The sequence below is a fragment of the Neofelis nebulosa genome, chromosome 11, assembly GCF_028018385.1.
Source record: "Neofelis nebulosa isolate mNeoNeb1 chromosome 11, mNeoNeb1.pri, whole genome shotgun sequence".
In the NCBI taxonomy this organism is placed as follows: domain Eukaryota; kingdom Metazoa; phylum Chordata; class Mammalia; order Carnivora; family Felidae; genus Neofelis; species Neofelis nebulosa.
Genome location: NC_080792.1, coordinates 80710049 through 80731759, shown reverse-complemented (window position 1 = coordinate 80731759; position 21711 = coordinate 80710049). Strand labels below are relative to the sequence as shown.

General features: G+C 42.7%; 1 protein-coding gene across 2 annotated transcripts in view; it reads left to right on the top strand.

Annotated features, from left to right (window-relative positions):
• SUDS3 (SDS3 homolog, SIN3A corepressor complex component) overlaps nucleotides 1–20646 on the top strand; it is a 66757-nt gene extending 46111 nt beyond the window's left edge. For both annotated transcript variants that reach the window (XM_058691658.1, XM_058691655.1), the window contains one exon: nucleotides 20475–20646. In XM_058691658.1, the coding sequence (XP_058547641.1) occupies nucleotides 20475–20631 (157 nt within the window). In that variant the 3' untranslated portion in view covers nucleotides 20632–20646. The remainder of the gene's footprint in view (nucleotides 1–20474) is intronic.
• The last annotated feature ends 1065 nt before the right edge of the window (nucleotides 20647–21711 follow it).

The window sequence follows — 21711 nt, the reverse complement described above, 5'->3', positions numbered from 1 at the left end:
CCAGGCTCTGAGCTGTCAGCACAGAACCTGGCATGGGGCTTGAATCCACAAGCTGTGAGACTGTGACCTGAGCCGAAGTTGGACAGTCAGCTGACTGAGCCACTCAGGTGTCCCCGCAAAAAAATTCTAAGAGCTATTTTTATCTTCTGATTTTGTATCCTTTTTTTTTTTTTTTTAATTTTTTTCAACATTTATTTACTTTTGAGAGACAGAGCACGAGCAGGGAAGGGCAGAGAGAGGGAGACACAGAATCCGAAGCAGGCTCCATGCTGAGCTTTCAGCAGAGCCCGACGTGGGGCTCGAACCCATGTACCATGAAATCATGACCTGAGCTGAAGTTGGACGCTTGATCGACTGAGACACCCAGGCCCCCCTATCCTTTCTTCTTTTTAAAGTGCCGTACCCATTTCTAGAGTCCTTTCATCCAGAGACTGTTGTATCTTCTCTAGAGAAGAAACTTCTGGTCTTTTGCCAGGTTGGTCTCTAGGCAATCTTGCTGCATGAAGTAGGGAAGCAGATCTGATGAACTGACAGCTTTTTTTTTTTTTTTTTTCATTTAAATTATAGTTCACACACAGTGTAATATTAGTTTCAGGTATACAGGTCAGTGATTCGACACTTCCATACGTCACCCAGTGCTCATTGCAGCAAGTGCGCTTCTTAATCCCCATCACCAATTTCCCCCATCCCCCCACAACCTCCCCTCTGGTAACCATCAGTTTGTTCTCTATAGTTAAGAGTCTGTTTCTTGGTTTGCCTCTCTGTCTTTTTTCCCCCTATGTTCATTTTCTTGTGTGTGTGTTTTTTTAATTCCGCATATGAGTGATATCGTATGGTATTTGTCATTCTCTCACTGACTTATTTTGCTTAGCATAATACTCTCACTCCATCCACATCCTTGCAAATGGCAAGATTTCATTCTTTTTTCATGGCTGAGTAATACCCCATTGTATCTGTATACCACGTATTCTTTATCCATTCGTCAGTTGATGGACACTTGGGCTGTTTCCATAGTTTGGCTATTGTAGATAGTGCTGCTATAAACATTGGTACACGTATCCCCTTGAGTCAGTATTTTTGTATTTTTGGGATATATACCTGGTAATGCAATTGCTGGAAACTGACAGCTTCTGAAACTGGATTTCAGCCAGTCTCACTGCCTTAACCTTCATTTTTAGAGGTACCTTAATTTTTTATTAGGTGTTGCTAATCTATGAGTCTCCACTGTTGGCTTAAGATTTTGAGGCATTTTTCATATATTTTTAGCTTCTACAGTTTGGTTTTTCCCCCCCCACCTATTCTCCATTCTGGTGGGTTTAAGTCCTTAAAAACAGAGGAAAACAAAACACCTTTATAGTTGTTTCAGTGGGATTTCATGGGAAAAAGAAAAACATATGTTATTTAGCCAACTCTCTTTACCTCAACCCTTCATGCCTTGCCTGCTCCCACCTCCCTCTGGGACCTTCTGTGACTCATGCAGCATTGTCAATGAAGGATGACACTGAAGGGGACACTGGCTAGCTCACTGTCACTGTGGGTTCTGAGGCCATAATCTATGAATCACTGCAGTGGGAACATTAGTAGGTCATTTCCAAATAATCAGTACATTCTTACTTATCACAAAGCTGCTGGTTTGTGTCTGAAGACATGTCAGTGGCCTCTAACTGCAGGCTTTGACTTTAGAACTCAGTGTCAAGATTTAAAAGGAAGAATTTGCATACATGCACCTTGAAGGTCTGAACGTGTGTATATAATACAGTGCCCATGGGTTTGTATGCCTATATGTGCACAAACACACATCTCGAAAATGAGCCTTCTTGACAACCAGAACCCACCTTTGGACTGTAGGTGAGTTGAGAAGCATGAAAAATGTTTAGCCTTAAGTATGTTTAAATATTCATGACGTCTTCAAAGCGAAGCTTTTGGGAAGACTAAGCCACCGGGAACACAGCTGTGATAGTACAATAAGGCATCTTGAAAAATCACAGAGTGTCACGCAGGGCTGGGAAGAATATTCCGGTGACCTAGGCCAGTCCCCTGCTGCCCACTGTAATAAAAACTATTTTGGATATGTCCATTGTTAGCAAGATCAGGTTAATATTTAGAGCATAGTAGTATCTTACCAGCTTGAAGATGATTATATTTTGGATTACATAACTTATTTGGGGTAACAAATTCCGTTTATTTATTGTCTATCCTTCCTCATGTGGTGGGGTTTTCAGGACGGCAGCTGTTGGCACATTCATCATCGCTTTCCCCTTGTACCCATGGAAGACGTTACTCATCAGTCTTGGCCCGTTGTCTTGAGGCCCAGATGTGAGGACTCAGAATCCTTTCTACACGGGGCTGCTTGCAGCTACTAGCAATTGATTGGGAATGGGGTGTTGTGGCAGGCTCACCAGACGAAACATGTAAGCGATTTCTGGTTGGTCTTTTATCACCTGTCTCAGTTGAACACGCTCTGGTTCACATTACTTTGCCCAGAACCAGTCTGGGGATGATCCCTCCAGAGCAGACTAGGATAGAATTTTCACTTTCGTGGGCTCAAATCACTTTCAAAATATCGCTTTTGTTTTTGGGATCTCACCGACCATGATCGTCCTGAGTTGTGATTTTAATTCCAAGGACCTAAGTAACTGTGCGCTCGGTTTCTTCAACTGAATAGCACCCTTTATGCTACTGCGTGCCATCACTTATTACTCTAAACCAGGGCTCAGCAAACCATGACCCATAGGCCAAATCCAGCCCGCCACCTGTTTTGGTAACATTTTATTGGAACACAGCCACACCTATAAGTTTATGTCATATCCATGAGTGTCTTTGCACTAAAAGGGCAGAGTTGAGTAGTTCCCACAGCAACTCTATTGCCCACAAAGCCAAAAATATTTGCCATCTTGCCTTTTACAGAAAATCTTTCCTGAACTGGTTCTGAATGATTACGCAGGATTCTTTTGGCTCTCAACTGTTGGCTAATATTTTCTCCATGGTATATTCAACTCTTTTACAAACCTACTTCATTGTGGTCTCATCTAGCCCACATTTATCTATTATACTCACAAGGCTCTCCTGAGTGATGTTTAGTGCTTGTTGCTATTCAAATATGCTGATTATAACCCTCCCTGCTATTTATTGAGCACTTACTATAGCTCAGGCAGGGCTAAGCACTCTACATAAATTAAGTGAACGGAAGTAAGCAAATGGCTTGGCATAGTGCATGGCATAGGGTAGATGCTCAATTATATTTAATTTTTACAACAGCCCTATGAAGGTAGCATTAAAGAGTCACTTAGGGTAGCCAGGCTGGTAAGTGGCAGAACGAGAATCCAACTCAGTTTGCACTGATTCCAAAACTTGTGACCTTTCCATTAAACCTCATCTCTTTCTACTACATTCTCTCTTCCCCTCCGCCTGCCTGCCCCCCTCTCTCTCTCTCTCTCTCTCTCTCTCTCTCTCTCTCTCTCTCTCTCTCTCTCAATGTTTTATTTATTTTGGGAGAGATGGCATGAGCAGGGAAGGGACAGAGAGAGAGGGAGAGAGAGAATCCCAAGCAGGTTCTATGGAGCCTGACATAGGGCTCGATCTCACGAACTGTGAGATTATGACCTGAGCCGAAATCAAGATTCAGATGCCTAACTGACCTACATTTTCCTGACTTGCCAGTCTGGTAAATCTGTCAAGTAATTAGAATAACGGGCATTATATAGATAAAATGCATATATGTGATTGGTGTGGTATGTTATCTCAGATCCTCTTAACAAACATGCAGGTTTGGTATTATTCGAAATTTACAGATGAAGACACTGAGGCTGGGAGAATGTCATACAGGTAGTAAACTGTTGGTACAGTTCTAAGTTGGTATGATTCCAGATCTTTACACTGTACTGCTATGATACACAACCATGGTATGTGGCTGAGCTGACATTCATTCAACAGTTTCTACCATACCTTTTCATAGAGCAGAGCACCCAGTCTATACCAGGTACTGTGCTCAATCCATATGCTTTTTTCTGCAGTGAATTCCTTTCCTGAATGTTCACAAACTGTTTAATTGTCTAGTGTTTGTTTTTAATTTAGTGCCCTTGGTAGTAGGTATTTGGGGTTGCTTTCTCAACTCTTGGGGAAAGAATTGAAATCTAAGACATTTTGTGCCTTGATTTCCCCATCTGTGAAATGGGAAAGAAAGTGTTTTTATATCTTCCAATTTCCTAAGATTCTAAAATTTCAAGCATGAGAGTTGGCATTGAACAGAGATTGCAAAGCAGGAGTCTGTGGGTAGGATCCAACCTTTTGGTTCACACTGTAGATTTTAAAAATTGAGTTAATTAAAACATGTTTAAATTAAGAGATTTTTGAGCTTCTCCTAAGTAATTAGATAACTTTGCAAGACTGAGTTTGTTGTCCCCCACGAGTACATGGCTGGAGCTGAGTAGAAGCTTCTCCCTTTAGGGGCGCCTGGGTGGCTCAGTCAGTTAAGCGACCGACTCTTGATTTCGGCTCAGCTCATGATCCCAGGGTCATAGGATTGAGCCCCACATCTGGCTTTGTGCTGAGCATGAAGCCTGTTTAAGATTCTCTCTTTCTCTCCCTCCCTCCCTCCCTCCCTCCCTCCCTCCCTATGTCCCTCCCCCCGGCTCGTGCATGCGCATACTTTCTCTCTCAAAAATAAAAATTAAAAATTAAAGTAAATAAAATGGGATATTTAAGTAGCAACTGGAATGCCCTCAGTGTTGGGGAAACAATAAGCATGATGGGGACTGATTACCAAGACACCAATTGTTCTGTCCAAAGGGAGAATCTTTTATTCTTAAAATTTTTTAAAATGTTGATTTATTTAGAGACAGCAAGTGGGGAAGGGGCAGAGAGAGAGGGAAAGAGAATCCCAAGCATGCTCTGCTCCATCAGCACAGAGCCCCAAGCCGCCTAGGGGCTAAATGTCCCATTTTAATCATTTACTTTTTGCCCTCTGATATTTGTAGACAGTTGAATATATAACTTTCACATTTAGGCAGGAGAGATTCCAGCTGCGTATAAGAAAGAATATCATCTACAAGATGAAATGTGCTTTAGAACCTTGATTGAACTGAATCGATAGAACCCTTAACTCCCTGATTCTATGTATTTTAAAGGAATTTATTTTTAAATCCAAATAGGACATTTAAAATGAGCATAAGTGAAAGGAAAGCTATTTTTAATCCACACACATATGTAACTGTAGATTGTGATGCCCACCTACTTATTAGAGCAAAATATTACCTTTGTAAAGTTATGAGGGAATCATAATTATGTTCAAATCCCAGCTAGGTGAACTGAGAAGCCACTGGTACCTTGGACAGCACCATCCCAATTCTTCCATGCAAATTTGTTCTTTTGCAGGGGAAAAAAGACTTAGCTCTCTCTCTTTTAAATTCTAGCTAACTCTGGACTCTTTTAAAGTGATTTTCGTTTCCTGTAAAAGGAAACAATAAGAGATTAGGTAACTACCAAAATGTCTGTTCTTTAGGACAGTTTAATTGTTTCCTTTCTGTACTTTTTTGGCTTATTTACTGCTTGTTTTAAAGGACTGAATGGTGGCAGGGTGTTGCCCCCCTCCCCCCCCCCCCCCCCCCCGCCCCATCTTGAAAGTTACAAAGCATTTGGTCTTTGCTTTCTGCACTGCTGTTTCAGTAGTGCCTGGAACATGGTGAGTGGTCAATAATGTTCATAGAATGAATGCTTGCTTCTCTTACGGTGACATTTATAGTTGCTCATCTCAGTCACAAAAAGCATGGTGTTAATGAGAAAGGGGTAGAGTGTTTGATCTCTTTCTGGAAAGTATGTTTTGTTTGTGCTCTCTGAGAAATAGGCTACATTACCTCCCCACTGCCAGCTTTGTTCACAAGGAGCATGAGTGAACTAGGAGAATCAGATCCTGGTATCCTCCCCCACTCCCAACACACACACACACACACACACACACACACACACACACACACACACTGTAATCAAAGTGTCCTTCCCACAAAATACACAGCACATATCATCAGCACCAAAGTCATTCCTTGAGTCTAGGTCCTTGCTCAAACTTCACATCTGACAACTCATTCTTTGGCAGTAAACTGACAGCACTTGGATCTTGTGGTGCCAAGCAGAAATCTCCTTCCCCAACCACACTACTCCATATTAATATCATTTCTCCTTCAAGCTCTTAGCACTTAACTCTCTTACTACTCGGCAGGTAATCATGCACATCCCTTGTTCTCTTATTTAAATCTGGTATTTAACCTTTCCTGTGTTGGTTTCTTTCTCTTCTGGGTCATATTGGAAATCAAGTAGAAGGAAAGGGTATGTATTAGTATGGTTCCCTATACATAGTAAGTCTGTGTCTTACTTTACCCCAGAAGCATGCTTTGAGACAAATTTGGGTCCAGTTACTTTGTCAGGTGATCCCATGGAAGTCAGTGAGGGAGTAGGAACGTGAGAGAGGCAAAGGAAGAAAAACAGGCAAAGGAGTGTGGTAGCTAGTGGGTTCCCAGTGGGCAACTGCACCGTCCTGCTGGGGACCTTCTATGATAGTATGGTCCAGTAGAAATATAATGCAGGCCACAAATACCAGCTACATGTGTAATTTTAAATTTTCTAGTAGCCACATTAAAAAGAGAAACTGGTAAAATTAATGTGTTTCATTTAACCCAATATATCCAAAATAGCACTTCAGTATATAATCGGTGTAAATTCTGTTAGTTGATTGAAAATCTCTGGATTCTGGCTATGGCAGCCTTTTCACCTTAGTTTTGCTGTTAACATTAAGGATTGCCATATGTAGTTGTACAGGTTGAGCACCGCATAACTCTAGGGGGCAACACTCACCTAGGTTTCCATACACTGCAATATGCATGGCACCCCTAAAGTTGTACAGTGTCCAACCTGCATATCTCCTCATGTGAAGGCTGTCAGCCTGTTACCTCTTGATCATTACTATTCTCATCACTTTGGGGAAAAGAATGAAAGATTGTTAGAGCAGACTTACTTGGGCTTAGCTACAATATTCTGTCTTTTAAGGGTCACTAAACATTTTGTGCACCTGACAGTGTTTCCTTGCAAGCCAGCCTCATGACTAATCAGCAGAAGCCAGCACCTCCAGGGCCCTGCAATCACTCTGAGGGAGTCAGCTTCACACCCACTGCTAATTTTAGCATGCAATCTGCAGAGGTACCAGTGAGTCTCTTTGCCAAGTACCCTTACAGACATGGCTTGGAAGTAAGTCGCCCACACTGAGTCTGGGTGGGAGCTGGGAAAGAGCAAAGTCTGTGGCCCAGAGTTTCCTCCCCAGTGGTAGGCTTCCCCACTATCTCTTGCCCGGACCTCCTTTTCTCTGCTGGGTTTCCTCACCTCAGTCACCCATGAGGTGTCTGGCTGCAAGAGTGTGTGAACTCTAGATGCCAAAGTCAATTGCTCAGTCACAGAGGGGCTCTGAGTTTATTTCATTGCTCTCTTTTATTTGTTCCTCTGTGGTGGGCAACAAGCCGTGCAAGGCGAATCAAATGGGTCTGATTGGTAGTTATCTAGAAAAAGCAAGTACTCAAAGCAGTTTGTAGGAAGGAAGTCATGGACTTAATTGAATACAGAATTGGAAAGCAATTCAGAAATCAAGCATCCCAGCCATTTCCTGTTATAGATGATGAGCAGGAGAATCTGAGAGGTTGAGGAGCTTCTTCAGGGTCACACAGGGGGTTAGTGGGGGAAGAGTAGCGTCCCTTGTGAAGAGATTGTGTCTTATTTACCTCCTCAATGCATTGTGTCTGGCACGTGGTTAGCTGAATGCAAATGTTTGTGGAATTACTGCATTTTTATAATCAGACTACTAGAGACCAGAAATATATACATTTTCCCCCATGTGTCTGTGTAGTGCGTGCTTGTTGATGTTTGCAAATTGATCATCCCTTACCCTTCCTGCTTATAGTACCTCTGTTCCCTGTGCTGGAAGAGCCTTGTGATCCAAATGTGGCCAATCAGAGCATTCTACTCCCAGAGCCACAGTGATCCAAGCCAGACCAGTCAAAGCTGATGAGAACACAGTTCTGGGATTTTGTTTTGGCCTCTCACCAAGAGGGGAGAGCCAGCCAGGAGAATCTGAGGGGTTGAGGAGCTTTGGTGATGGCATTTGACCACCAATATCTGTGTGTATCTGAAGTCAGTGTCCATCCCTGGAATTTTCAGTTATCTGAGCTGATAATTCCTTTCTTAAACAAAACAAAACAAGTTTTTTATCATTTGCATCTGAAACCAGATGACAAGTAAACTATCTTTGAAGCACCAATGAAGCAACCTACAGATTAGTTAATACCTTCAACATCTCCTAGCTCGTGAAAGGTGATGCCTCTCCAGCTTTAGGGGATAAACTTTGCTGAGCCTAAACTTAATGTGGTGGTTTTATTCTTTTTGCCAGTGCTTACTTTAGGCATGAGCAGGTGATGCAACTCTGGTGAATGAGACCCAGGGGGAGGTTTGCTGTCTGGATGCTGGTATAGGTTTTCCTCTTTGTATGTGGCCGGGTGAGGATGTGATGACTGGATATGTGGCAGTCAGCTTGAGGCCATGAAGAGACCAATCTGAGGATAGGAGCCAGCATGCCAAGGATGGTAAAACAGAGAGATGGAAAAAGCCTATGTTCTTGGTGGTATTATTGAACTACTAAACTTCATTGTTTCTACACTTTAAAAATCTGAGGTGTCATTATTTTTTTTAGCCACTTTTCATTTGGTATTGTTACTTGCAGCCCAAACCAACCTGATGGAAATAACTGTTTTTAAAATATATTTTTAAGTAGAAAATAGAAGTGAGAACAACTGAAAGGAATCTTATTGGGAAGACCAATATGCAAAATAATTTTATGAGGACTTATGACAGCTAAAAACGTTTCCAGACATTGTCAAATGTTTCTTTGGCAGGCAAAGTTGTCCCTAGTGGAGTGAGAATCACTAAAGGAGCATTACTTGCTTCTCAGCTGTTCTAGAACAGTAAGTTTGCCGCATTGTTGGGACAGTCGTGAGATGTTCTTAAAAACCATTGAGTTACAGAAGATAACAAGAGATGGAGAGAATGTGGAGAAATTGGAACTCTTGTACACTGCTGCTGGGAATGAAGAATGGTACGGCCACTGTGGAAAACAGTTTGAGGTTTCTTTACAAAGTTAAACATAAAATTATCCTGTGATTCAGCACTTCTGTTCTGAGGTTTGTACCCCAAAGAGTTGAAAGCAGGAATTCAAACAGATCTTTCTACTCTAATGTTTATAGCGTTGTTTGCCATAAATAAAAGGTAGAAGCGACCCAAGTGTCTGCTGACATGAATGGATAAGCAAAATGAGGCACATCTGTGCAGTAGAATATTACTTGGCCATAAAAAGGGATGAGGTTCTGATATAGTCTACAATAAGTGAATTTCAGTATGGACCTTGACAACATTATGCTATGTGAAAGAAGCCAGAAAAGGACAAATATCACATGATTCCATTTACAGCAACTTCCCCTTATTCCACAGTTTCGCTTTCTGTGGTTTCAGTTCCCCACGGTCAGCTGCGGTCCAGAAGCAGATGATCTCCCTCCTCACATATGGTCAGAAGGTCAGTGAGTGTAGCCTAATGCTCATTCACCATGCCCAGGCCATGCACATCACTCCCATCTCATCACATAGGCATGTTACCATCTCACATTGTCACAGGAAGCAGATGAGTTCAGTACAGTAAGGTACTTTGAGAGAAAGTGATTATATTCACATGATTTTTATTGCGGCATATTGTTGTAATTGTCCTATTTTATTTTTTTAGCATTTATTTTTGAGAGCGAGAGAGACAGAATGTGAATGGGGGAGGGGCAGAGAGAGAGGGAGACACAGAATCCGAAGCAGACTCCAGGCTCTGAGCTGTCAGCACAGAGCCTGACGCGGGGCTCGAACTCACAAGCCGTAAGATCATGACCCGAGCCAAAGTCGGACACCCAACCAACTGAGCCACCCAGGTGCCCCTAATTGTTCTATTTTATTATCAGTTAGTGTTGTTAATCTCTTACTCTGCCTGACTTCTAAATCACGCTAACACAGGTATATATGTACAGGAGAAAGCATATATAGGGTCTGGTAATACTTGTGGTTTCAGGCATCCGCTGGGGGTTTTGGAACATAAGATAAGGGAACATAAGATAAGTGAACTGTTAGGCCAATTCAGAGACAGGGGAGTAAAGGTTACCAGGGGCTAGGGGAGAGGAGAATGGGGAGTTACTGCTTAATGGGTACAGAGATTCTATTTGGGGTGGTGAAAAATTTTGGAAATAGTGGTGATGGTTACACAACATTGTGAATGTAATTAATACCATCATATTGTATGTTTAAATCTGGTTAAAATAGCAAATTTTATATGTATATTTTATAAAACATACAAAAATATATAAATGTTAAAATTTGCTTCCATTTTATAAATATAATATATCCCTGCAATAAAAAATTTTTTTAAAGCCCCAAATGAGTTAAAAGTCCTCAACTTTTGCCAAGTCCTGTAGTGTTTGGTGCAGGACATCAACCCAAGTGCTCTGGCACATGATAGCACATTTGAGGGGAAGGGGTAGGTGGGATTTGGGGACTTTTTCTGTGTTCTGGCCACCAAGACTGGAGTCCGTGGACTTCAAGACCTCTGTGCCGCACTTACAGGTTCTGCCGAGCCCTTGCCGTGTACCAGGTACTGTGCTAAGATCTTTGCATGCATCACCTCATCTAACTCAGGACGGCTCCACAGAGTAGGTGCACATATTGCCCCCTTCTCTGTTTGAATAAACTGAGGCTCAGAGAAAAGGGGCAGAGCACGTATTCAGGCAAAACCAGGGAGTCGGCACCACATGAGTTCCATGCTTTTAACCCCTGGAACTCTCTTTTCTGTTGCCCAAATGCCTCCTTTGGATTAAAAAAGCCATTTTGAGTAACATGAAGTTGTCAGTAGCTTCCAGGCAACTGTGGTCTTTCTGACGTCACAGTTTTGTTTCATTTCATTTTGTTTTGTTTTCTAACTACATTCCACAAAAGATGTGTTTTCCGCTGAACAGTGTCCGTTAGATCAGGAGGAAGGCCAGAGCACATGGGCTTTTCAGGATGTGAATTTACTGTTTCCTGCTGGGCTTTAGATGGCTATGTCTAAATTTTCCTGTCTGTCTTTCTGCTTTACTGAGGGTAGATTATGGCACTTGATGGTTTAATCTGTGTAATCTCTAGACAAAACATGTCTCCACTTGCCTGCCAGGGAAATGTTAATTTATTCTGCTTCTGGATCTAGAGAGGTAAATGAAGTAAGTGAAAATGCAGTGTGTGCGTGTGTGTGTGCATGCACGCACATGCATGCATGCACCTGTGTATGGGTACATAAGGATCTGTATGAAGAGAAACAGACACACCTTAAATCTAGAGATTTGAAGTGAAAGATTCTGCAGTCTCTTAAAAGGATTGCAAGCCTTCTTTCTCTGACATTGTATGTAAAACTTTTTGTCTGTGGTATGATTATGTTTTTGGAGGGTGCACAATATAGTGTTCATCATCGTCTCATAGGGGTTTTGGAGAATGTCAGTCTATAATTTTGTGGTGCCTGTTACCTGGCACGTCTGTCTTTTTGAAGAGCTACAATCATCTTCAGTATGAGAGGTCCTTGATATTTAAGAAGCACCTTTATTTAGGTAAGGAGCTGGACGCAGAAGGCAGCAGTGGGAATTATTATTTCGAGCTTGTTAAATTGGAAGCTTGAAAAAAAAAAAACCCAGCCAGATTGAAATAAACTTTGGCGAAAGGAGTTCTAGCACACCAATCTGCTCCTTTAGCTGTCTCCTCCTCCTCCTAGTTCTTTCCCCCACCTTCTGTTCCACCGCTCTAGCCCTTGCCCACCTGATGCTTTGCAGGCCAGGCACCAACGTGGGGAATGTAAAGAGCAGACATTTTCACTTTATTCAGCTTGTGTCTGACACATAGTAGGAATTCAATAAATGGTAGCTTAAAAAAGCACATCCAGATCTCTGTGAAAAGGGAATTTGTCCTAGACATAGAATAAGAAGAGATTCCCAGTCTTTTCTTTTAACCTAGGTGGAACCTGTAGACAGGCTTAGAGGTTGCACATTCCTGGCAAATGGGAAGCCATCTGAGTGTGAGTTTCTGTCCTTAAAACCAAATATGATTTGCTAAGTATTCATCCATCGCATGTCCGTGATCCTTCATGTACGTGTCTCTCCACCAGTCATCACAGCAGTCCAGGACCTTGATGCTCTCAAAGCCAGGTTAGAGATGAGGAAACAGAAGTCAGGATTTCAAAGCGTGCCGTTTCCCTGATGCTGTGCCTTTCATGTGAACCTAGCGTTTCCTCATTTGACCAGGAAAGACTTCTTGTGTGAGAAAGACCATGAACTGAATGTTAACAAGTGGTGTGATGTATTCAGTGCCTGGGTCTGTCTGTAATTCATTTGGGATTGAGCAGTCCTTCGCAAACTTGACTGCATATACAAACTGCTTAGAGATTTGTACAAAATAGAGATTCTGATTCAGCAGTTGGGTGAAGACAGTGTGGAGCCAGAGCTCACATATCTAACCGGTTCCCAGGCGTTGCTTGCTGCTGCTGATCTCGGACATTTTGAATAGCAGGGGGTACGCTGTTAGGTTTATAAAGGACTTGCTCATATGTGATTCTTTTTGCTCCTCACCCAAGCCCTGTGAGGGATCCATTATTATTTCTACCTTTGAGATGAGAAAACTGAGTCTGATTACAAATAGCTACCATTTTCAAGGGTAAGGCACACTAGAGACACAATAATAAGACAGATACAGCTGTTATTTAAAGATGTTGAAAATCCATGAAGGAAGACTCTGAATAATTAAATTTAAAAAGGCTCTGAGTTCCTCAATGAATGTTTGTAAAATGGATGAATTGCTTGAGCTCAGGGTGTTGGCATTTATCACAGGAGGAAGAGAAACAGGCCAGGGGCAGGGGAAGATGATGTATTCTTTCTTTGACACAGCGGTGACCTCCTGTGTGGCTGTCTGGTGGGTAGTTCTGGGTCTGGAGTTTAGGAGAGATATTGAGGGTGAGGAGAATTGAAAGTTTGAGAACCGTCAGTGCAAGGATGGTAACTGAAGTTACAGAAGATTAGATTCAGGATACAAAGCACAATGGAGGACAGTTTAGAGAGTGAAGAGTCTAGAATAGGCTCCTAGCATAGGAACCTGTCTGGCCATCAATTATGGGTTCGCAGAGGAAGAGGAGCCCATGAGAAAAGACCAAGAAAACACCTGCCCAGGAAGTAGAAGGAAAGCCATAGAAGCCAAGGGAAGAGAGACCTTCAAGGAAGGGGTTCATCATCAATGATGGGATAAGCCAGTGTCAGTCATGTGCCTCCTGATGTCACTGAGAAGGACACATGTCTTCTCTGATATTTCTGCCCTAAGAGTACATCCAGAATCCAATCAGGAGGAGATACCAGACAAACCCAAATTGAGGGGTGTTCTACAAAACTGGGCTATACTTGACACAAATATTTGTACCTTGAAAGACTAAGGCAGACTAAAGAACTGTTCCAGATAACACTAAACAGACATGAGAGCTAAATGCAGAAGGTGGTTTTAGATTTGGTCTTAAATCAGAAAAAATCAGTGTAAAAGACATTACAGGAACAATTTACAAAATTAAAAAAAAATTTTTTTAATGTTTATTTTTGAGAGAGAGACAGAGTGTGAGCGGGGGAGGGGCAGAGAGAAAGGGAGACAGAATCTGGAGCGGCCTCCAGGCTCTGCGCAAGCTGTCAGCACAGAGCCTGATGAGGGGCAGGGCTCAAACTCAAACTGTGAAATCATGACCTGAGCCGAAGTTGGATGCTCGACCGACTGAGCCAGGCGCCCACAATTTACAAAATTTTAAAATGAGTTATTACATAAGAGTTGCTATTGACTCAATGTTTGTGCCCTCCCAAATTCACATGTTAAATGCTAACACCCAGTGAATGGTATTTGGAGATGGCACCTTTGGGAGGTGATTATAGGTCATGAAGGTGGAGCCCTCGTGAACAGGATCAGTGCCCTTATAAAAGAGACCCCAGAGACCTCCCTTGCTCCTGTCCCTCATGTGAGGACACAGTAGGAAGACAGTGGGCCAGGAGCCAGAAGTGGCTCTTTCCAGACACTGAGTTTGTGAGCATCTTGATCCTGGACCTCCCAGTATCCAGAACTATAAGGAATAAATTTCTATTGTTTACAAGCCACCAGGTCTATGACACTCTGTTACAACAGCCTGAACATACTAAGACAGTAGTATTGCATTAATGTTTGTTTTTTTTTTTTTTTGGAATCTGATCATTGTGTTATGATGATGTAACAGAAATATATATATTTTTTTGTTGTTAGGAAACCTGAAGTATTTAGGAGTAAAGTGAAGTATTTAGGAGTAAAGTGTTGTGATATCTGTAACTTACATTTCCATGGTCCAGAAAAACAAAAGCAGGGGATAAACACATGTGACAAAAAAAGATTAATCGGATATTCTGGGTGAAGGACATACGGGTATTCGTTATATCTTCTTAACTTTTCTGTAGAAACATTTCAAATTAAAATATTAAAAAAAGAAAAGGAGTGGAATATACATTATCAAGTTCTGTGGAGAGGTCAGGAAACATAAAAGGTCACAAGTGTCCCTTGGATTTAGCTCCATGTATTTAACCTTGAATTCATGGCACTTAAATTCTAGAAGGAAACTCCTAGATGAATATTTAATTACAAATTGGAACAGGGAGTGGAAAACAAGAACAGGGTGTGATGTGAGAGAATAACGTGCATGTAATTAGTGCTTTGGTCAAGCCAAGAACATAAAGGAACCGTCGCTAGAGGGAGAGGTGGGGTCCACGTGGACACAGGAATCAAGGTTTGGGAGCAGTTACCTTTGCACAGTATATGGAATGATGGGCAGGGGTTCCTAGGGAGGTAGAGTATGCATGTTATTTTTTTAAAAAATTTTTTAATGTTTATTTATTTTTGAGAGAGACAGAGACAGAACGCGAATGGGTTAGGAGTAGAGAGAGAGAGGAGTAGAGAGAGACACAGGCTCTCCTGTGTCTCTCAATCTGAGGAGTAGAGAGAGAGGGAGACACAGAATCCGAAGCAGGCTCCAGGCTCTTAGCTGGCAGCACAGAGCCCGACGCGGGGCTCGAACTCACGAGCTGTGACATCACAACCTGAGCTGAAGTCGAACGCTCAATTGACTGAGCCACTCAGGTGCCCCTGCATGTTCTATATAGGGGGAGCAAGGATGAGCACTGAGACATCAGCTGTGTCCAGAGCATGGGATGTGGGGGTGGGTGATGGAAGGAGCAGTTGTGAAGGCAAGTAGGGAGTAGATTTAGAAAAACCTTGTTTTCCGGGCTGAGCACTTTGACCTTTACCTGAAGAGGTTATACCTCTTGTCTACTTCTGGAAGCCAGAAGATGGCTTCCACAGTTTCTCTACACATGGGAAAACACGTTTCTTTAAGTGCTTCTAGGTACTCAGGCCAGAAGCCAGTGTACCTTTCTTGCCATCCAACACCTTCAGCCCCCACACCCAAACAGCAGCAAAGCCTGTCAGTTCTGTCTTCTAAGTACGTGTCTGTTGATAGTTCTCCACCTCTACTGCTACCAGCCTGGTCCAGAGACCATCACCGCTCTTCTAGTTGAGCCCCTTGCTGCAACGCCCCTCTACTGCCGGAGAAAACGATATTTAACCATGTGTCGAACCGCATCACCACCTCCTCCCCCTTCTCCAAAACTATTAAATGTCAGGATCCTTAACAGGGCCTGGTGGGTCCTGTACATTCTGGCTTCTGCCCCTGTTTCCAGTCATACTTTGTCCCATCCTTCCTTGTCTTTACTCAACCTCAAACATGTTTATGGGGTTTTCAGTTCTTTTTTTTTTTTTTTTTAATTTTAATTAAAATTTTTTTTTCACATTTACTTATTTTTGAGAGAGAGAGAGAGAGAGAGAGAGAGAGAGAGAAAGAGTGTGAGCAGGGGAGGGGCAGAGAGAGAGGGAGACACAGAATCCCAAGCAGCTCCAGGCTCTGAGCTGTCAGCACAGAGCCCGACGCGGGGCTCGAACCCACGAGCCATGAGATCATGACCTGAGCTGAAGTCAGACACTTAACCTACTAAGCCATCCAGGCGCCCCGGGTTTTCAATTCTTTGTTGAAGCAAGGCTCTTTTCTGACTCTGGGTTTTTGCTTGCTTTCTTTCTCTTCCCTCTGCGTGAACCTCTCTCTTCTTCACTCCAGTCTTTGCCTGGTTAACCCTTGTATTAGTTTGTTAGGGCTGCCATGATAAAGTCCCACAGCTCAGCTGACTTAAAAAATTTATTTTCTTATAGTTGTGGAGGCTAGAAGTCTAAGTTCAAGGTGTTAGCAGGGCTGGTTTCTTCTGAGGCCTCTCTCCTTGGCTTGTAGATGGCCGTCTCTTGTGTCCTCATGTGGTCTTTCCTCTGTGTATGTGTCTGTGTCCGAATATCCTTTTATAAGGACACAGCCCTATTGGATTACGGCCCATCCTAATGACCTCATTTTAACTCAGCTACCTCTTTCAAGACCCTGTCTCTACATACAGTCACATTCTGAGGTCCTGGCAGGGGGTTAGAACTTCAGCATATGACTTGGGGGGGGACATAGTTTAGCCCATAACTACTCTTCTCAGTGTTTAGGTTGGAGGGTAAATGTTACTTCTTCAGGAAAGCATTCGCTTACTCTACTCCACCCAATCCAAATTAGATTTCCTGTTATTTTTTTATATAGCACCCAGTTTGCTTTCCCCTCTAATAGCCATTCCACTTTATGATTGCATGTTCATTTGTGGATCTCCACCGAGAATTTAAGTGCCACGATTTCAGGGACCATATCTTTTCTGGTCACTGCTGTATCCCCAGTGTCTAGCACAGTTCCTGGCCCATAGTAAGGAATCAGTGCAAATTTGTTGAGTTAGTGAATTAATGAAAAGTCCAGAGACTGCACAGAATCTAGCAAGCTTGTGTCTAGTTAAACTGAGACCAAAACTATTGAAAGGAAAGATGATTCTCACCCATGTTTGAAGATGTGCAGAACAAGTGATTTCACACCAGCCCTTGGCACCCCCCCCCCCCCACCCCGGCTGCAGCCTTTTGGCATGAAATGCACAAACTGTGGTTGGAAATTGATTCAAGAGGTAGGCAGCTGGGGAGAACACATTTATAAAATTATTGCTGATGTGTGCTGTGACATAGCCCAGCGTGACACCACAAGCCAGTGTATGACCAAAACTAATGACATTGGGCTTTTTGCTTAAAAGATAAGATTCTACCTTAAGTAGGGACTCAGAACAAATTTCATTCTTGTTCAATTGTTTTAGTTGTTTGGATTTAGACTTGATTTAAATTGGTTTTCTAGGTGGAACCGTTTTTAAAATTTAATATTTGGTAAGGTTTAGCACATCAGTGAGATTTTCCTCCAGCTTCTGGTTCACAGTCTCTGGAAGATCACTGTGAGTCTCACACATTCTCAGGAAAGACCGTAGATTCCAAGAATCTTGTTGTTAGAAGGTTCTAGAGAATTCTTTAATTCAGTCCTCTGCCGGCAAAAGGTCGTTTGATTTTGTCCGGGAGATTGTTCATTTATTTTTATTTATCTAGCAAACATTTATTGAGTGTTTGTTCTCTGCTAAGCACCGTGGGTTAACAAAGAATAATGAGTTATAATATTCACTCTCAAATTTGCTCCTTGAGGGCAAGGGCCAAATCTTGGTCTTGTTTTCTCTTATGTGGTGCCTGGTTTACTGCATGGTGACATTTGTCAGTTTTTGCTGCCCAATGTCAGAATCTCCAGTCTCTTTAGAAAATTTCCCACCGCATGAGTCTTAGTGGGAGGCAGGGCCCTCCTCCCATCATAGGAGCCCCAAACATGAGGTCCTTGCTGTCCTAGTGTCCTTTGCATCTCCCGTGTGAGATGTGACCCAGACTTGGCTAATCAGATGCATATGTGTAAGGCTTTGAACTGGGAGTGGTGTTCTGCAGAAGTAGGAGCAGTGGAGGATCTCTTTTGGAGATGGCAGGAGCAGCAGTGGGCTTCTGGAGGCCAGTGATGGTGCCAGTGTCTGCACTCAGTGCCCAGGGGCAGGAGGGGCCGAAGTCTAGGCTGTAGCCCCTCAGGTCAGTGGCTGCTGCAGTCCTGTCCTCTCTGAATGGCTCTTGTCACCTGGGTTTGGCAGTAGTGGTGGCTGCTGTCCAGCCTGCCTTTCTGCCTGTCCACGTGCCAGGCCTGGCTCTCCAGCCTTCCTGGTGGTTCTGTGAGCTCCCCACCATCCCCAGAATGCTTGAAGGATCCAGAATTGGTTTCTGTTGCTTACAACGTGACTTGTGTAACTCCTGGTCCAGTAACCCAGAAACAGCAGTAACTTCCTCACTTTTCCATAATTCACTTTAATTTTTATTCTGAACTCCCCATTATATTGGGTGGCAGATACTTAATCTCAGTCAATTCAGGATTTCTTTCCCCCAGCCATCTTTTTTTAAGATAACATCTAAAAGTACTTTTTAATATTATAAAAGCACAGAAAGATAAAAAATAGAGAAAAATGCTGCAAATAATCGCAACTACTCTATTCAGCAACTGTTACTTAAACTTTCTTCTTCACGTGCAATAATGCAAACCATTCTCTATGCTGCCTAAAACATTTTAAATATTATTGAATCATTTTCCTTGTGATTTCTAGCATTTTTAATTACAATTATGAATTCTGTTATAAAAATTTTATTTTAAAAGTGTATACGTTATTAAAAATTAAAGCTATAGAAGAGCTGAAACCATAGTATAGTGAACACTGTATACCCCTCCTTCTATATCAGTTGTTAATGTTTTGCTAGATTTGCTTTCTCTCTCTTGTGTACCTGTATGTTTTGCCTGCTGAATTATTTGAAAATAAGTTGCAGAAATTCAGGTATTTCATCTCTTAATAGTTCATGCATTTTCCTAAAACGTCTTTCTCCGGCATAATTGCAATACCATTATCAGTTCAGGAAATTAACAGTAATTTCACAATATCATCTAAAATCTAGTCCATATTCAAAATTGTCCCAAGAATGTCTCTTATAGCTGGGTTCTAAGAGTATCTTTTCCTTTTTAAGTTTCAGGGGCTCAAATAAGTATCTGAGTATTGGAGGTTGTTGGGGGCTGAGGCTTGCAGTCCTCTGGGAGGAAGTCTTTAAGATGGTTTCATGTACCTGGATCCTAGCCATTTCCCCTCCTGAGTTCTTGCTGGTTTCTTGGGTGAACCACTCAAAGCACAGATCCTAGTACTTCCAATTTCCAATTGGGGTCTCCAATGATAGTCCCCACTAGTGGGGCTGGGGGGCAGGTGCTCCCCTGTGCCCATACTCCTCTATTTTTTCTTTTTATCTTGTCTTGAAGGCAGGAAACCCTGGTCTGCCTCTTTGTGTTTATTTTCCTTTGGCCCAAGTCCCTTCGAGGTTCCTTTTGAAATTTAAAAGCCTTTTTTTCTGCTTTCATGGTCTGACCCCTTAAATAGAGAATGGTCATGGGATAATAGGGAGGACACACTGGTGGTAGGAGAAAAGAACATCAGTTCATCTATTACCCTGCCTTATTTGTTCTGTGGAGACATTAGCACGTATATTTAGCTGTTATGCCCCCAAGGGGGCTATACTTGTTGTTAAAAAATTAAGATACTCTGACCTGGACCACTAACCCCATCACCCTACAAGACAAGTTTTGCTGGTGTGTATTGTCTTCATGTTTTTCCTATGTCTATTCTTAGATCTTTATGACTATAATTAATGTGGTGACAAATTAATGCTATACAGTGATAAACAGCCACGTCCTCAGCCCGCGTCCCCCCGGCAGTCCAGCCTCTCCCTCCGGACATTTCAGAGACCTTCAGCAGTGAATGATTGCACGCCCAGAAGGGCAGGGCATCTTTAGGACCCCGTCTGAATCCATTTGATGGGTCAGCACCAAGACTTCCAGTCTGTTTTGAATATTCCCGTGGAGAAAATGTAAATCGGATCAAATCACCCTCCTACTTAAAACTCTTCATTGGCTCCCCGTTTCTCTCTGAATTAAGTTCCAGCTGCTTCACAGGGCACACAGGCATTGTAAGGACGGCCCTTGCTTTCCTCATTAGCTTCTTCTCTTATTAGTTTCCCCACCTGCTTCCTATCTTGCCTCCTGCTACCCACGTCCTAGCCAAACTGAACCCATTTGTTCCTTAAAGATCCCGTGCCCTTTTTGGATTCTGGGTCTTCTCACAGTTTCCCCTGCCTGGAGTTGCCTCACTAATTACTGCCAACCTTTAGGTCTTAGGTTAAAATCTCATTTCTCCTGGGAAGTGGTCCATGAACCTTCCCGGTCCCAGTTCAGGTTTCCTGTAGCTCTTTGAACCTTTGTTGTAGAACTTACAACAATTTCTTATTCTTTCCGCTAGGACTCTGAGCCCCAGCATCCATGCTTATCTTGCTCATCATTTTACCCCAACTGCCTGGCCTTGTATTAAGTGTACATTGGAAGAAATAATAAAGTTTGCATGTGCATTCATAAATGTGTATGTGTCTATATGTTTACTCACACACACACACAAGTAGGAGAGCATGAACAGATGGGAATCAGAGAATGGGGAGGATTTGGAATACAGCTAAGAATGTAATAATGTCACTGCAAGGGTGCAAATGGGAACACTGGTGTTTGTGTGTAGATAACTCAAAATCTAGTAGCTTGGTGCAAGGAAGCTAGCATAGCTGACACAGACTGGGGCAGGAGATTGTTTTACCAAAAATTTGTATCGTAGGTGCATCATCATGGCATCTTAAGGCCTCTTAGAAATAAAAGCTTACAGAAAACTTGGGTTGCCTATGCCTTTACAGTGTGAAGGAAGCCAGAAATTAAATGTGCGACATCTGCCCTCCACACCCAGGACAGAGCAAAGAGAATCCTTTCTTGTTTCTATTGGGAAGCAAGGCATTCAAGATCAATATTTGATCCTATGGCCATTAGAAACATGATAATGAGGGGTGCCTGGGTGGCTTGGTCAGTTAAGTGTCTGACTTCGGCCCAGGTCATGATCTCACAGTTTGTGAGTTCGAGCCCTGCATCGGGCTCTGTGCTCACAACTCAGAGCCTGGAGCCTGCTTCAGATTCTGTGTCTCCCTGCCTCTCTGCCTCACCCCTGCTTGTGCTCTGTCTCTCAAAAATGAATAAACGTTAAAAAAAAAAAAACAAAAATAAAAGGAAACATAATAACGAGGCTGCGCCCCAATACAATTTTCCACCTGTCCATGCTTCCTGCCTACCATAGACACCAGCTCCTCACTCTGCCAGGTGCCATCTGTTTTGTAAATGTTGGCCAGCCTGCTGTGAGTAATAGCTGCCCAGTCACCTAGGAGGCAAATGTCCCCTTTGTGATGCAATCGTGGGACGTCTGCATGGGAGGTGTTGTCCACCTCTGGCCAGCCAACAAAGTGCTCACCGGAGGTGGAGCTAGTCCAGACAGGGTGTCCCAAGAAAGGCAGTGACCGACTAGCTAGGGCTTGGCATGAGAGTTTGCTTCTCAAGGAGCTGGTTTTCATTTGTGCCATAATATATAGAGAGGTTTGTTCATATATTCACTTATTTGCTCTTTCTGTGACCCTCTACTGTAGTGAGTACAAGCCTAAATTCCAACAAGG